Source organism: Apteryx mantelli, chromosome 2 (genome assembly GCF_036417845.1).
Source record: "Apteryx mantelli isolate bAptMan1 chromosome 2, bAptMan1.hap1, whole genome shotgun sequence".
In the NCBI taxonomy this organism is placed as follows: domain Eukaryota; kingdom Metazoa; phylum Chordata; class Aves; order Apterygiformes; family Apterygidae; genus Apteryx; species Apteryx mantelli.
Genome location: NC_089979.1, coordinates 115,862,079 through 115,878,982, shown reverse-complemented (window position 1 = coordinate 115,878,982; position 16,904 = coordinate 115,862,079). Strand labels below are relative to the sequence as shown.

At 39.3% G+C, this 16,904-nt stretch overlaps 1 protein-coding gene across 1 annotated transcript in view; it reads right to left on the bottom strand.

Annotated features, from left to right (window-relative positions):
* The window catches only part of PDE1C (phosphodiesterase 1C), a 308,630-nt gene that overhangs the window by 157,714 nt on the left and 134,012 nt on the right, over positions 1–16,904 (bottom strand). The window contains exon 5 of the mRNA XM_067291281.1: positions 7,674–7,736. Within this exon, the coding sequence (XP_067147382.1) occupies positions 7,674–7,736 (63 nt within the window). The remainder of the gene's footprint in view (positions 1–7,673; positions 7,737–16,904) is intronic.

Here is a 16,904-nt window from a genome sequence, read left to right as displayed (position 1 = left end):
CTCTACCCTTAGGACTCATTATAAACTACAATACTACTGATACAAAGGGAGTCCTCATTCACCCAGTTTTCTTTTGTATTGCACTGGAATTGCCTCTCTCCAGCTGCCATAAAGGAAAATAAATGCCATCCTAACATAAGACAATGTCCAAATCTTTCCAAATCTTTCCAAAATCCCTCTTCAAAGGTAGTCACTAGCAGATGCCTTCATGTATACCACTCCCCTAATGCATATTTATGCTGTAAAATGCTATTCTTTAGACCCTGTGAATCAATTTATGTCCAGTCAAAATGTAAAAGTCTGAAGGAGAATGAGATATGGTGTGGTGTGTCTCCAAAATTCACCTCACTGAGCATTTACATGAAGCCACAACCCAACAACATCCGCATACATGGCAGATTTACTGAATGGCCTGAGAACTGCACACATCCAGTCATTCCTATTACCCTGTTTCCCAGTCTGCCACAGCCAGTGTCCTGTTTGTTTTGTCCAGCTGTGATATTGCTGGACAAGCAGGACAAGCTTTAGAACACCATTTTTAAATAGCCTCTGACACAACAGGGCACAATCTGGATGTTGAGCCTAGAAGCTTCAGTCAATCCTAAAATAAATCATATATATGTAAACTGATTGTAAATCCATTTGTAAAACTGATTTAAGAGAGAAAAATGTATATTTTTTTCCTCTTCCCTGTCTGCTCCAGAATGCCTTTATTTCACTGCGCAAAGTATCTGGAAATTCCCCCCAAAATCTATTTTGTTCAGTACAATAAATAGTTGAAAACTGACATTTTTTTTAACTTTTCTTCTTTTGAAATATCAAAAAGTTAACTTAGTAAAATTTCAACATATGAAAAAAAAATCAATCTACTCCTTAGCCTGGCAAGATCTCAAAAGTGGAAGAGCGAAAAGTCCACCTACAGGTCTGGGCCCAAAGTGCCTCACAATAAGTCATTCCTGATGAGGAAATGCTGAGTCTGCTTAGTACCAATCTATTTCCACTTTTCAGATGGAGAGGAGTATGGCAGAATGGGTTAATAGGTAAGGGATGAGCTTTCCAAGGAGTTGCAAGTTGAAAATCCCAGACCTCTACCCAATCCTGTCAACCATGCATAGACTTTGCCTGGATAGTTAATTTAGATGGATTCCTTGCAATGTGTGGCCAATAATGGAAAAAAGAGTGTTTGGAGATAAAGAATCCATGTCCCTCAAAGAAGGCTAAAATGTTTTCCCAGTTAGTTACTCTAGCTGCCCATCTGTTATCATACACTATATGTCAGATTTGCTCTCAGAATCGTCGGCACAAAAGGACGTGACAGACTCAAGTGGGTGAAATTAATAAGTAGTGACATTTGGAACATTAATAATGTTAGCTAGAGAGATTAATCAGCAACTCTGACCCCTGCTACTTTTTCCAGTAACTATTTCCATGCCAAAAAAAGGTGGGTTTCCCCTCTATTATCTTATTACCGCAAATTGTGTCAGTAGTTTTGCAGCTGTGATAGTCGGAGGAAGAGGTGCAATGTCGTAGAGAGATATACCTGAAGGATGGCTTTTTTGTCCAAAGGCTTCTTCATTTTCTGTAACATTTTGATCTAACAAAAGATACTGCCCCTTCCTCCAGGCTCTGCCTGTTACGGCATACAGCTTTATTAATGCAGTTACCTTTAGTATTCTGTCTAGATTTGTACAATAAAATATCACTTGAAGATTGACTTCTAGTTAGCCGTCACCTCTCTCTGATGCATTGGGACTACTTGTCAGGTAAAGTTATTTCATTTGATACATCCCAAAGCAGGAAATTAATAGACCATCTGCACACCCATCTTTCACTGTACAAAAGTCCTTCCTTCGAAGCCAATGCAATCTGGTTATAAGCATCAAATGACAATATACCCCTAAAGCTGCTTGAACGGCCATTCCCCTTCTCTTCCCCAAGTTTGTGCCATAACATAATTCACATTGGAGGCAACAAGGCTATAATGAAATTTAACATCAAAACACTAAACAGGAGTCGATGGGTGCTTTAGTAAAAGACAGTTAAAGGTCAGGTCCTACTATCCCACTCTAGCTGCACAATACCCCATTCTGCGTAAAGCCCTGTTTATAGCGTTAGGACTTCTCAAAAATTAAGGTGCTAGGCAGCCTGAGTGAGAGAAGCACAACTGGACTCAAGCTAAAGCATATTTTAAAAAGTAACAAGTGACACCTGTGGTCATTTTCTGAAAAGAGCAAATAGCTTTAAAGCTTCAGAACAGCTTGCAACACAATCCCATCAATGACAAATTAAGCAATTCACCCAAAATGTCCAGGAATTTACCATCCACCAAAGATACAATAAGCTAAACATTCAAACACATCTGCTTTTTCTTTTCCTCTCGCCTAAAACCTTTTCTTCACTCCCTTTCTGTTAGCTCTCTTTTCATTCCAGCCTTCTGCCATACAATATTAGTTAATGAGATCACAATGCACTCAGCTCTTTCAGACTGCTATTTTCTTTCTAAAACAGAAGTTTTAATGAAAAAAAGAGTTTGCAGGCACTACGATTAAATCAAACTAGTGTGGGATCACTTGCAATTTTCAGCAAGCTGCCAACATGCTGCCAGCCTTCTTTCTCATCACTTTTTCTCCCTTTCTCCAATTAAAGAATAAAAGTATTTTTTAGATCAGTCTGCAGAAATACATTTCATTTTGGAATTCATGCATGTGTTCTTTAAAAATCACTCAGCTGAATCAAGTTCATATCTGAATAACAACAAACGATTACACAGTTATTGAAGAGGAGTTCATTTTCTCTAATCAACCTGCATATCGAAAAGAAAAAAATACCAAAATGTCTTTTACAGTGAAAGAGAGATTTTTTAAAAGAGAAAAGAGAAGAAATACACTCTGAAAAAACTGTGTGGAATTTTAATGGAGTCTCCATCATCATCTTAAAAGGTTTTAATAATCCCTAGGGTTGAATTCTCACACTACAGTTCTGGATACCTTCATTTAAAATTAATGTTGGTACATTATAATCTTGCTGTTTTTCATTCACTTCTCTGTGAACTTGGCTTTCTCATAGCACTTTCAGACACAGTTTTAAGAACATCAGACTGCTGAACTGCTTAGCTGTGTCTCTCACTCTGCACATCTTGCCCTTCAGATAGATAATATCTACAGACTGTGGCAAAACATGTCCATAGAGCCAAGCACTGATCAGTGAGATGATGGGCAGAGTATATAGTCTTCCGAAGAAAAATATTATAAGTAAATTAACTGCAAATGTTCTTGTTCTTTGTAGAAGTAGCTAGCACCAGTCTGAATCCTAATGAACTCTTTGCTTTATTGATACCACCTTAGAAATACACAGTTTGATAGGACACCCTTGCATTTATGAAATCAAAAGAATTGCCTCTCAATTTCTTTTCTGGCCTCTGGTTGTTATACAATGGGAAAGAGCTAATGTCTGCTCTATATCATTGGCTGTTTCTAGAACACCAAAATATCCGCTCTGATTTATCTCATCTTTAAATAAAAGCTTCCTTCTTTCTAATCTTTTCTCACATGGAAGCCTCATCGTTTTCATCATCAGGCTGTTGAATCCTCTTCTGTGATAAAAGATACAGCAGACAGAGAGTTACCATAAGGAAATGCAGTATTCACAGGGTGGCAGTCCCATCATTTCACAGACTTGCTCTTCAGTCTTTTGAATATCATCTCCTATCCATTTGCTTTCTGACTGCCTTTGCATGCTGACCTGAGCTTCTCCATCCAGGAATTCTGTACAAAGTGAGTGTTTCCAGGCAAAAGGGGGCAAAACGCAAGATACCAATTAAGAGGCCTTTGGCCTATGGACTACTTGCAAGATCATGACAGCTCTAGTGCCAATCGCAAAAGGCTAATCCACCTCTTTTGTTGGTATCAGTATGTAGCAAAAGCTTGACCAGGCACCACCACAACGTACCTTTGATACTGACATGTTGACAAACTGGAGAGCCATCATTAAAAAGAATTTGCCAAGCAGAGGCTTCTAAGGCTTCTTCTCCACCCCTGGTTCTGCAGGTACAGAGTACCAGTGTATATGCACATTCCAGTGCACTGGAAACAAGGCAGAAGGGCCAGCTCCCACCAGGGGAAGCATCAAAGTCAGCTGAACTTCAACCAAGCGCGTGCATAAAGAAGAAAAGGGAGGTGGTAACTGTTGGAGATTCCTTCCTGCAAGGAACTAAAGAACCCATCTGCTGACCTGACCTGATGTCTCAGGAGGTCTGCTGCTTCTCTGGAAGTTATGGAGAGACTGCTGAGGCTTTTCCAGCTCTCAGACTATTACCCACCACTGCTCATCCATGTGACCATCAATAATACTGCCAGGGGAGACCATGAGTGTATCAAGAGTGATTACACAACTCCGAAGGTGAGGATCAAGGGCCCAGGTGCCTCTTCAATGCCTTCTTTTCTGTCTTCACCAGCAAGTCTCCCAGGCCTCTGCGCTTAGTAAAAGGAGGAGGAGAAAGACCAGCATTGGATGAGAATCAATTCTGGGATTACTTGAGAGAACCTAAGCCATGCAAATCCACATGGCCAGATGTGCTGATCCAATGGTGCTGAGAAAGCTGGCTGATGTCTGTGCAGGGACACTCTCTATCACCTTTGAAAGCACATGGAGGTCAGGGAGGTCTCAGTGACTGGAGAAAGGCACATGTCGCACCCATCTTCAAAAAAGGCCAAAAGGACAACCCTGGAAACTACAAGCCAGTCAGCCTCAGTTTAGCCCCGGGAAAATCATAGCATGTGTCCTCTTGTAACACATTTCTGGGCTCATGAAGGAAAAGGTGATTAGGAACAATCAGCATGGATTTACCAAGAGTAAGTCATATCCGACCAACCTGATTGCCTTCTGTGACAGTGAAGGGATCTGTGGATGAAGGGACAGCAGTGGATGCCATTTGCCTTGAACTTAACAAGGCTTTTTGATTCTAGTTTCCCACAATATCCTTGTATCTAAGTTACAGTCTGGATGGATGGACAACTACATGGGTAGAAAATTTGTTGACAGGTTGAGCTCAGAGGGCAGTGGTTAATGGGTCATACTCTACCTGGAGGCTGGTGACAAGCGGGTATTGTAGGAGTCTCTCCTGGGACCTGCCCTGTTCAGCATCTTTATCAGTGAGCTGGAGGAGGTGATGGAGTGCATGCTCATCAGGTTTACACATGACACAAAACTGGGATGAACACCTGACATGCTCAAGGTCAGGGCTGCTGACCAGAGGGACCTGGACAGTCTGGAGGAATGGGCCAACAGCAGCCTTGTATTCAACAAAGAAATTCAAAGTCCTGCACCTGAGAAGAATTAACCCCTGACAGCAATCCAGGCTGGGTATGGACTGGCTGGGGAGCAACTCTGCAGAAAAGGACCTCAGTCTTTGCAGACAGCAAGCTGAACATGAGCCAGCAGCATGCCCTGGCAGCAAAGGCGGCCAACAGCATCCAGGGCCATATGAACAGGAAGAGCAGTCAGTAGGTCAAGGGAAGGGTTTATTTCCCTCTGCTTGGCACTCATTAGATCACATATAGATACCATGCCAAGTTTTGGGCCCCCAGTACAAGAAGGACATTGACAAACGGGAGAGAGTTCAAGGGAGGATCAGCTGGACTATTGGGGCTGGAGCCCTTGCACCATGAGGAGAGGCTGCAGGACTGGGGCTTGTCTAGCCTGGGGAAGTGGCTGCTTGGTGGCAGGTCCCCGAGCCTACAGGGAGGTTATTGAGGAGATAAGCTGAAACAAGATAGGTTCAGACTGGGAATAGGGAAAAAAATTTTCCCCATGAGGACAGTCATGCACTGGAGCAGTTGCCCAGAGAAGTTGTGCAGGCTCCATCCTTGGAGGTTTTCCAGACCTGTCTGGATAAAACCCTTAGCAACCTGGTCTGAGATCATAGCTGAGCCTGCTTTGAGCAGAAGGTTGGATGAGGTCCCTTCCAACCTGAGGTACTCTGTGATTATGTGAAAAGAATCCTCTAATTCAGCGCCAATCATAGATCTGTCTGCAAGGAAGAGGTGGTAGTCAGAGGTAGATAAATTTATCCATGTACATGCAATAAAGTACTTTTTTTTCCTTTTTAGTCAAAACTGCATGCATTTACATATGAGACAAAAACGTTAGATTTATATTTAAGATGAATTAGCACAAAAGTAAACACTAGATAATTGACTATTAACTACATTGGAATAACACACTTATACTTAAATTATTTCACACACAAAAAAAAGAATCCCTAATAAATTTACAGCTTGCCTTATGGCAAGGCTCAGGTTCATAGTCCTAGCTCCACAACCTGTGTTATACTTGTATGTATGCCTGTAGAAGTGAGCAAGACAAAACAGGGTTGGAGTCACATCACCTAACACTTGCCATATAAATGTAAGATGTTTGCTGTTTACTCTGAGCTAGTCCTAAGCTCCCTCTACAGTCCATCACAGGAGAAGAGTCACCTTCTGCTAAATCTCCCTGTGATTTTAGAAAGAGGTTACACAACCAGCTTAACCTAAATGCCTAATTGACAGACAAGTATAAATAGGCAAGATGAATTCCACCCTTAATATGAGCTGTTAACAGAATTAATTATGCACTCAAAGCGAAACACTATGATGAAAGCAACTATCCCTAATAATATTAAATGGGCTGCGACTGAACTCATAGCAAGAACATGGTGAGTAATAATTCTTTCAGTTCCCCTCATTCATTCTTCTGGGTTTCTCAGTGTGACTTGCTGTTGTAGACCAGTTCTGTTAGACTGTTAATTCTTTGGGGTTGGGGACTGTTCATAATACTTTTCTCAACCATTACTTGTGCCAGAGTTTTAGTTTAAAATATTTATATTTAGTTGCATGTCATTCTGTCCTGAAAGCCACTCTACCTTTCAGCAATTATCTTGTGAGTTTCACTACCTACACTGAATTAACTGAAAATGTAAAGAGAGAGAGAAGGAGGCTTCTAAAGCGTGAGACAGACTGTGCACAGTAAAGTTGATACCATCATAATTACCAAAAGCTGTATTTATAAGATAGGCAGGCTTGGGTGACAGAACTAATTTAGGAAGTTCCCCAGCTGCAACCCAACTCCAGCCTTAGCTCCATCCCCACGCCTCAGCATGCCATCCTTCATTTGTACCTGTTCTGTGATTCAGATATAAAATATCCTTTTATTTGGGGGGTTATTTTGAAACCAGGATCCAGCATAAGGCCAGAATGAAGGCCTAAGATACAATTTTTCTAACTGAGCATCATGGCTCTTGAAGTGTCATGTACATGATATAAGGGTTCATGTTCTTTCAGGTTTCCCTTCCAGTCCTAGTTATAGCCTATGGGAAGTGGGAGACAGGAAAAAGGAAATAAAGATAGATGAGAAGAGATTTCCAATCTGGAAAAGTCTGGCCTAAGAGAACTGTTTGCACACTTTTAATGTGAATTAGGCTTTGGCCATCAACTCAAAAGCCTAAGTGCAAAATGCTGCTAAAACTGAAGTCAACAGGAATTTTGTAAGAGCCGGAGTTTCACCCTGCCTATTTATTTCCATCTGTAGAAAGTCAAATAAACAGTCTCTTGTCAAAAATTCAAGTGCAAGTTTTGCCTTCCTGCCTTTGCTTGGCCCGTTATGCTCCACACCCACACATACACACAGTGACTGACCATATGTGAATTATCAGACTGTGCAGTCGCTCAAATGTGATGACTGTTTCCCATAACAAGCTCCTGAAATAAAGAAAATCCATCAGCTCTTCAACATTTCGCTTGGTACCTTTCTCTAGGGGTAGAAAACAGTCTGAATTCTGAATGCTGTTACAGAGTCCAAAACAGCATATGTTGTATTTTTTAAGATATAATATATAACTCTTAATGAGTGGACTACTCACTGTTGGATGTGCTTATGCATTTATTTGGCAAAAAGAACTGAAGTCTTTTAAGCATCCTGCTAAGTTTCAGTGAGATTTGGACTGCTGACCTTAAATGTTTTAAAAATCCTTCTTTAAAATATGAAGGAAGTTTACTATTTCTTACCATAAATAATACTTTTAAAAGACTTGTTCATATGTGGAATGGTTTCAGGATTATAAGTGAACTAAACATTGTTTCATAATCTAAGATATGCCAAACAACAAAATATTTCTCCTCTAATTTATTTCTGTTACATAACATTAGTGTATAATGTAACAAGTGAGTAAATGGAAAACATCCAGACAGACTAATTTTCATGATAACTTACAAGAATAGCAGTAGATACAGGGAATTTTAAAAAAAATGATTTTTGAATATAAGATTAGGAAGGTCTAATTAAATAATTTTAATGATTAAAAATAAATAAGAATTAATAGTGAAAAGTGATCTCTTCTATCAAATTTAATAAACTATTTAGCTAAGGTTTAGAGATACTTTGAACTAATACCAAAGTGAACCTCAGGTCATTTTAAAAAGCTCCCACAGATCTGCAAACCTACTGCTTATTAACCCCAAGCTAACAAGGATTAAGAGGACTGGAATGTCAAACATATCAAACAAAGCAAAGGGGAAATACAATTTTTAGGCAAGGTCACACTACCTAAAACGCAATACTTCCTTGCAAATGTCTCTCTCCAGAAAGGGCAAACATAACTTCCCTTCTGCAAGGTCTGTAGCCTGTTATTCTCTGTGATGATTCACACTGTACAATAACTTTCCCATTTCAAAAACAAAACCAGTGCAATTTTAAAACAAGTAGATAATTCCATTCAGGACATAAGAAGTTCAAGTTGATGAGCTGCTTGATCCATTGGAGACCTAAATAGTTGCTTTATCTGATAATCTGCCCAGTTGCCTAGGTGGTTTTTCCCCCTTTTATTGATGACGTATCCTTTGGTTAGGATACCAATATCATACCTCTGAATCCTTAAAAAACTCTTCACATAGGCCTGTGGTATATGACAGTTCCTTGCTAAAGTCAAAAGCAGGTAATAAAAAAAAATCACTGGAAATATTCAGCAGTCCTGGCAGAGTTTCAAGCCTTAGGTTTCCAAACAGCACAGCTTGGGAAATGGTGATAAGACTCAGGCAGTAAACAGATGCTGAACAAATGTCTCAGGAATGGCAACATTAAGTGACAATTCAAGCTAATTTACCACAATGAGATTATTTTATCTCTCTGTACTGCGAAAAATAATACGTCACTGCTGTTCTGAGTAAGTGACAGAATGAGGTGCTGCAGTCCCATGCAAGAGTAAGTAGTTCACAGAACAAAAAATTGCTGCATAGGATATACTCTTTGCATGGGTTTCTTCCACTTCTCACCAAGTATAATTTTAATCAGTTAGAGGTTTTGAGTGTTCACAGAGATGAAGTCACACTACAAAACAAGCTATGTGGTGACTACAAAATGTGTTTTAGTATGGTTTAGAAACAGCATGAAGAAAGGCAGTTAACTTATTCAAAGAACACAAGGCAAAAAATAGCTTTATGGTATCTTCAATCACAATCATGACTTTCAGTGATGACAGTACATGTGTAATGAGCATGTTTCCAAGAAGGTGATATCCCAGAAGCTTTCTCATGGTACACACACTTGGTGTGCGAGGAAACTACCGCATGATCTCTGCATATTGATACAGTCCCAGAGCTGCATTTAGACCTGAGCAATTATTTACTGGTACAGTTCTCATCTTAATAGCTCTGCTCCAAAGACAGTGTTAGCTCCTCCATCAGCTTTTAAGAATGAATCACTCCTGGCCGGAATAGCACTTAACCAATGTTCACATATTTGCTCGGTCATTCTTCTACTTTGTGAGAATGTGGTACTGGTTAAAATTGCCTATGGGGTATCCTTGCAGATAGAATTTTCTTGCTTTTCCCAGAAAATTCTTGCCAGTGTCTCCTCACAGTAGCTTGGAAGAATCTGGTGTTGAAATCCCTGTTCAAAATTTTCTGAAAAAGCCCAGTAACACTAGATCTAAGTTAGGATAAAATGGTTTTCAAGCAACAGAATGAAAAAATATATTATTTAACACCTTTTAAGCCTTTGGAGCAGACAGAGCATGTTGACTTTAGCTAGCCAAGATTCATTCTGTGTTCCTCCTTGCATTGGAGAGTCCTCACATAAGGACTTTTAAATGCACCCACTAAGATAAGCTACATCTTTTTCTCAAGTAGACAAGGCATCATAACTTAGTGCTACCTGTGTGATATGGATATGTTTGGGAAAAACACTTAAGTTGTCAAACTGATTTGATATAAACAACTTAGCAGTCTTGGCTGCAACCTAGACTGGTTTTCACATCATGCTACAAAGCCAAACAGCCCCATAACCCACCCTTGCTTTTCCAGTACTACCCATTCATTCCCTTTCGCTTCTTTGCGTCCAAACGTATTCATACACATAATGCATTTCCTCTTACTATTATATTTCCAATATTATGTATGATTTTGCTATTACAGTTACTTGAGAACATGTCAGTAACATCTTTGTCCTGATACTTACCTAAGACGTCTCTATAGCATATACAAGAGGTTTGGTTGCTCAGCACAACTCAGTTCGCAACTGTAGTTCAGCCTGAATCTACACAGTGACAAGGGTGAGAATCAGTCACCAAAAGATAAATATGTCAGGCTGTTTGAAGTGCCCTCAGCACCTAAGACATCTGCAATGGGTTGGCACAGAAGACCTATGAGAGATCCGCACCCTTCTGAAGCCAAAGGCCAGGTGGACATATAATAGGCATGGGATGCCTATGTGTGGGCAACTGAATTGAGTCCTGTCCTTGAGATGAAATCTCTGCAAGATTAACTGACACAGTTGGCAGACATGCTTCCAGAGTCACAAGTTCTTTTTCAGACCTGAGAGACACCTAACACCCTGAACTATAACTATGATACCTATATTTCTGATCAAATAAAAAGCTTTCTACTTTTTAGCATGAGTTGAGCTCCAACTCAATTTCAGGAGAATATTAAGTAAACATTATCCATTCAAGAGAAATGCTCTTGGGATGGGAAAACACTGCTGACCTGAAAAGCTGCATTAATAAATGCTTTATTACATAGTTGCATGGCTGTGCAAGTGCCTTTTTATTCAAAATGCTTGTTAGATATGTTACTTACAGAAGAATAACGCATACCACTACAGCTAAACTAACTTCATTTGATGTCTTTCTGTATTCCCTTTGTACAAATCTAGTAGCAATTGAAAGACTCCTCTGTGTATCCATGACCAAAATACAGATGTCATTTATTAATACACTGAAAATACATGTCACTCTTAAATGCTAATAATTTGAGTTCAAATCAAAGGTATTCAATTTTTATATTTCCTATTGCAGTTCATGCTTTCCTTTATGTGCTGTCTCTATTCCTCAAGCTGTGATCCTTCCACAGAGACAAAGCTATCATACGCTCATAAAATCTGATGCCTGGGTAGCAAACCCCTAGTTCAGACTGAAAGCTTTAGACCTGAGTGCTTATCTAGTGGTACAGTCCTCATCTTAATAGCTCTGTTCTGAAGACAGTGTTAGCACACTCCTAGTAGCACATTCCTAGTTCATATTGAAAGCTTTTGCTGAATCTATATGTATGATGCTTTGAAGGCACATGCTATCTCGATTACATTGTTTCAGCCAACTGCTGGAAGAATAAGCAGGTGAATGCTGTAAAGTTTGCTCTGTAACAAAACCGCTTTCCAAATTAAGAACAAGCAGGTATATATATATGCAGACATAACAAAATCTGCGTCAGAGGAAACTAGTGATGTCTTTGTTTACCTTTTTTTGTTTGCTTCAGCATTTGAAACTTTACCAGTTCACTCATCTAGTAAGTCCCTTACCAACTTGCAGTATATGGTAATCCAGATGTTAATCACCACCTACTATTAAAACGTAAAGCTATAGTCTTTATCATTTTGCCCACTACACTGTCTCTGATAGCCTCTTCATAAACCTGATCTGCTGTTTTAAAACAATGGGTCAATTTACAGTTCATTATGAATAAGTCACCTCAGAGGGCACTAATGTTTTGGAAGTCCACCTATGTGACTTTGTTGCAATTTCAAACAAACAAGTATAAGAGGCAATCACTAGCTGTACAAACGCACAAGGGAAATGCTCCAATTCATTTAAATGGTAGGCCTAAAGGTACCTCTATTCTTTTGAGTTATCTTGGAGAACAAAACAGTTTAATAGGGGTTAGCTTATCCTCTATGATGTTTCTATTTCTGCCTCTCTCACAGCTTCTAACATCTGCTCTCAAATGAAGGGACTGAAGAAATTTTTTTATATTTTCTTCTACCTTCACCTTTTGCAACCAAGACCTCTGTATGTGCAGGTCTGTAGGCACTGTGCAAGGTTTCTCAAAGCCACCCGTGTTTCCACCACTGAATTAATAAGTGTAACCTGCAATTTTCCAGTTCCACATGGCACAGGAATCTGCTTTTGCTAGTGATGTAATAAGCTTCCTACAGGTTCTAAGCATCTGTTGGATTCTGTATCACCCGCTGCTATTTTTTAACTATGTCCTGTATTGGCTCCAAATCCTCTGAGCCAGAAGACACATCTCCAAGTCTAAACCACTGCACAACTCTTTTATTAATGTGTAACACTGAAGCATTATAGGATAATAAAGGTGCAATTTGGAAATATCTTTACATTTATTCTTTAAATTCCTCTTAAGGGAAGGTTACTGGACAAGTGATGATGAAGCAAATTCCGCTATCTTTTCTTTCCAAGATATTTCAGTTCTAAATCCAGTTTAGAGCACAGTGTCAAGGCTATGCTGATAAGTAGCAAAGGCTGCACATTGCTTTCTAGAGATAAAAAAGGTGAGAACCAATGTTGACTGTCACAGGTCTCTCATGGTTTCTCAGGGACACTGACAAAAGCATGGTATTGACCTACCCACAAGATCAGAGAGAATAACTGGGATGCTGCACTCTCACTGTTCAGACCATCCAGCTAAGAACTAGGGCAAAACTGAACTGAATTGAATCACATGTATTGGGAATGTTTGGTAGGAAAGCTCCAAGAGATTTGAGAGAGTCTGTCTCTACAATCACCAAACTTCTTCAAGTTTGGCCCCAAAAGAGTAAAAAATTTCTGGTATTTAGAGTTTTACTCACAAACATGCTCTGTTTGAAGCTGCTGGACCTCCAACTAATTCACATCTTGCCGTAAAAACAGCACAGCCACATCCATTCCATACATAAGTGGATCTCCACACTGATATTCACTGTTTCCAGGTGTGTAATGTGAGGTAGCTGTGATAATCCTTACAGTGCCAGATGTTTTATGATCTCCACTAAGCAGTCTCTGACCATTTGGAGGGCAGAGTCTTCAGGCTTTCAGTATAAAACACTCTCCTCTGGAAGCTGCAATGCTTGTCAGCCTTCCAGGCCCTCACCTGGCAAGTTTTAGGACAGGTCTGAAGATGAATTCATTTAGTCTAGCTTTTAGAGATTTCTTTCTTGAAAATGGCCACACAAATACAGCATTTCTGGAGACAGCAACAGCAATGCTGATTAATGTTACCTACTGTCACTTCAGTCCTTTCTATCTTTAAGCTCTGTCAATAAGCAGAATGGCGCTAGAGTTCTTTGTGCCTCATGAGTCATTAAAATTGAAGCTTAAAGATGAAATAGAGCAAGTTGTTGTCTCCATTGTTTATTAGCGCAGAAACTCCCAGAAGGGGTGTTTGTAATCACAATCTGAAAACATTCAGCATATTGCTAGGGAAAAAAAATCACAACTGCAATCTAGAATAAAGCTGAAGTACAACCATTTCTGTGGCGTGGCCAGTCTAAAGACAGATGAACAGCAAGTTGATTGCTTTTTAGAAAGTGCACAATCTATTTTTAAGACAGCCTTGGTTTTCTTTTCTAAGCAAATTTACTGCTGGCAAAAGGTGGTGGAATGACTACCTGGGAGACCAAAGTCACTTATTCATCTATATGCAACACAGTTAACATTCATAGTCCAGATTTCTATTCTTTTGCTATGCTATAACCTTGGACTGAGTGAACATGGATCAGCAGTAGTTAGAAAGCAGCTTAGTCTCTGTGTCTGCTCATTCCCTGGGCATTCAAATGAGAATCAACATGTTTCATTTTGTAGGAGCTTAACCAACTGCTTTGATGCCAACTACTCACTTCACAAAACTATGAGACATAAATTATAAAAACACTGCTTATCTGGGGCATGGATTCCACTACCTCCTGTAGTAGATAAGTATTTCTGCCTCAACTACAACACAAAACTGGAGAAGTCCTTAATCAGTAATCACTAAGTACCACTAGCGTTTGTTGAAATCTTATCAGCTAGGCAACAAACCCTCCAATAAGGTAATTATTTGATAATGTGTAACTCCGTTAGAGTATTATCTGTAAAAAAAGGAGAAAAAAATTGAGAATTTAAAACCATCTTTTAGCCAACAAAGAAATCAGAACAAATGGATTCCATTTACAGAACTGATTCACTTCAGAGATTTATTGGCATCTCTCACTTTTTCAGCAGTTTTTTTCTTTTTTGGTTAAAAAAAAAAAAAGTGTTACCTGCTGTGAATTTTCCCAGGAAGAGCAAGCAAGAACCCAAGAAAGTACTGCTTTCATTCTATCCAGTCATTACTCTTAACATCCCAGACTTTGAAAAGCAACAAGAAGAGCCAATGGACTACAAGCCTAGACTAACTATGTATCACAGATCAGCAATTCTACAGAGAGCTTTTCGTGCTGCACAACACATTGTTTATGACTGCAAACTTAAGATAACAGATTTTTTTTTCTTTTTAACATAGCTGGTCCTAATCAAGAAAACAATTAAACATACGCTAAAAACATATTTTATGTAAATATTAGTCAAGAAATGTTCCAAAGCTATGTACCTTAATTACATGCACCAGTAAATCTCAGTGTGCTGCACAGGAGCACAGAAATAAGATATTAGTACATGTTAAGACTGATCACCTCAGAAAGAAATCATGATTTAACTATACCACTTCTATTATCTTCAAACAATTATTTGTTCTTCTCTCTGAAGGTTTAGCTGCAGCTAGGTGAGGGGGAAGGTGGGTTTAAGTACTCTATGAATCAGTACGAGGATAAGGAGTAAGCAGCTGTACTGAAAAAAATACAAACTAAAAGGTTTGAACACTCAGACTCCCAAAGTCCTGCCCCTACATCTTGTGAAAAAACAAAGCTCTTCTAATATAATAGTTCCCAAAGTCTGGCTGAAAAGAAAAAAAGCAATCTTTGCAGATGTTCATGCAAAACTCTACTCCTAAGTGCTTGGGATCAGTTTTATTAAACTTGATGCATCTAATATGCCTGTTGTATGTGTACCCACTCAGAAATCTGTGCAACTGGACACATTAATATTGCTGAGTACGGGCAAACAACAAATCCACAATATAAATACATGAGATATTTTCATGAAGCCCTTGTGAAGCATAGTACATGCAGTTAGGCACATAAGAACTGGATCTTTCTATTTGAGAACCTGCTCTCTGCAAGGGGAATAACTGGTCTTCTGCATGACGTCAGTCTAACAATGTCAACCACAGGAGCATAATATTAATTCAAACCCTGGAAAAGTATGCAAGAAATTCTATAACATGGTCTGCATCTCTTCTGACTCATCAGTAGATGGATGGGATTGATGGAAGGAGAGATGCCAGCAAAAACCTACAGTAAATTACTTCTTAATGTTTTTCGTGGTGGTGCTCAATGAGTAATTTGACTGAACATACAGTCAGGAAGCACAGTGAATAACATGTACTGGCTACATTAATGTGTGATTCCTCTTTAAACTAACGCACACACAAAGGAAGCCCAAGTCCTTTTCTACATAAGGCTTATTTTCCATTTTCAGCGTTTACACTTGGAAGCCAACCTGTCAAAATGCATTACTAGCCCTGCTTCCCTGTGCATGGTGCTCAGTAAGGAGGTGCCAGCGTTTTAGCAAGAGACTCTCATAGATGTTTTTGCCTTGATGTGTGATAAATCCTGTGGCCCAAAGAGAGTGTGATGCCCAGAAATATATGGCATAAAGATCTGGAGGACCTCTTCACCTGTCATCGAGTTAAAGTAAAATACCATACCCAAATTAACAGCTTGAAATAGGCATCCCCACAGAGCAAACGAAACACATTGGTTGGGAAAAAATTATTCTTAATTCTTGGATAGTCTATTGAGAATTTGCTAATGGAAACATAGAGTTTAAGCAGTAGAAATCAAACAGAAAAACTCTCTGGTGTGGCAATGAGGAAAGAGGGTTTATAGCTTCCCCAGATTTCATAAGACTTGTTAGTAGCTACAGTGTAACACATATTAAAAGTGAGAAATTTCTCTTGAGAAATATTCCCATGCTGCAGGGAGATAGCCGATCTCAGCAAAGATGCCTCACCCCTCGATTTTGATAGAGTTTTAACAAAATGTTTTAGGATTCCCTCTTCATCACTTTAAAGGGAGACACACACTTAGGAAGTGAGAGGTTTTGAAGGCTGAAAGCTTAAACAGGACTTCAATTATTTTGCCCACTCTCAGAGAAGCTCCCCAAGTAAAAGCTCATTCCCTCATTAACCACCAAAATAATGTCAGTCACTAACATTTTTTTCTCTCTTTCTTTCTTCCCCTCCCCCCTCCCAAAATGTTGTCCTTCATTCTAACCGCTAAATCAAAGAGAGGGATTAAAATGACTCATTATAAATTCAAATTGAATTTGAGACACAGCATAGACATAGGGGTTTTGAATTAGTCATGGAAATGCTCCATTTTGGGATAATTTAAATGACCAGCTTTTTGTAATTACCCAGCATACTGAAAATTGCCTAGAAGTTGCTGCAGCTCATACAATATAAATGTTTAATGGGAAAAATCAATGGACTAGGTATCTGCTATTTCAAGACCACTGGTCCAGA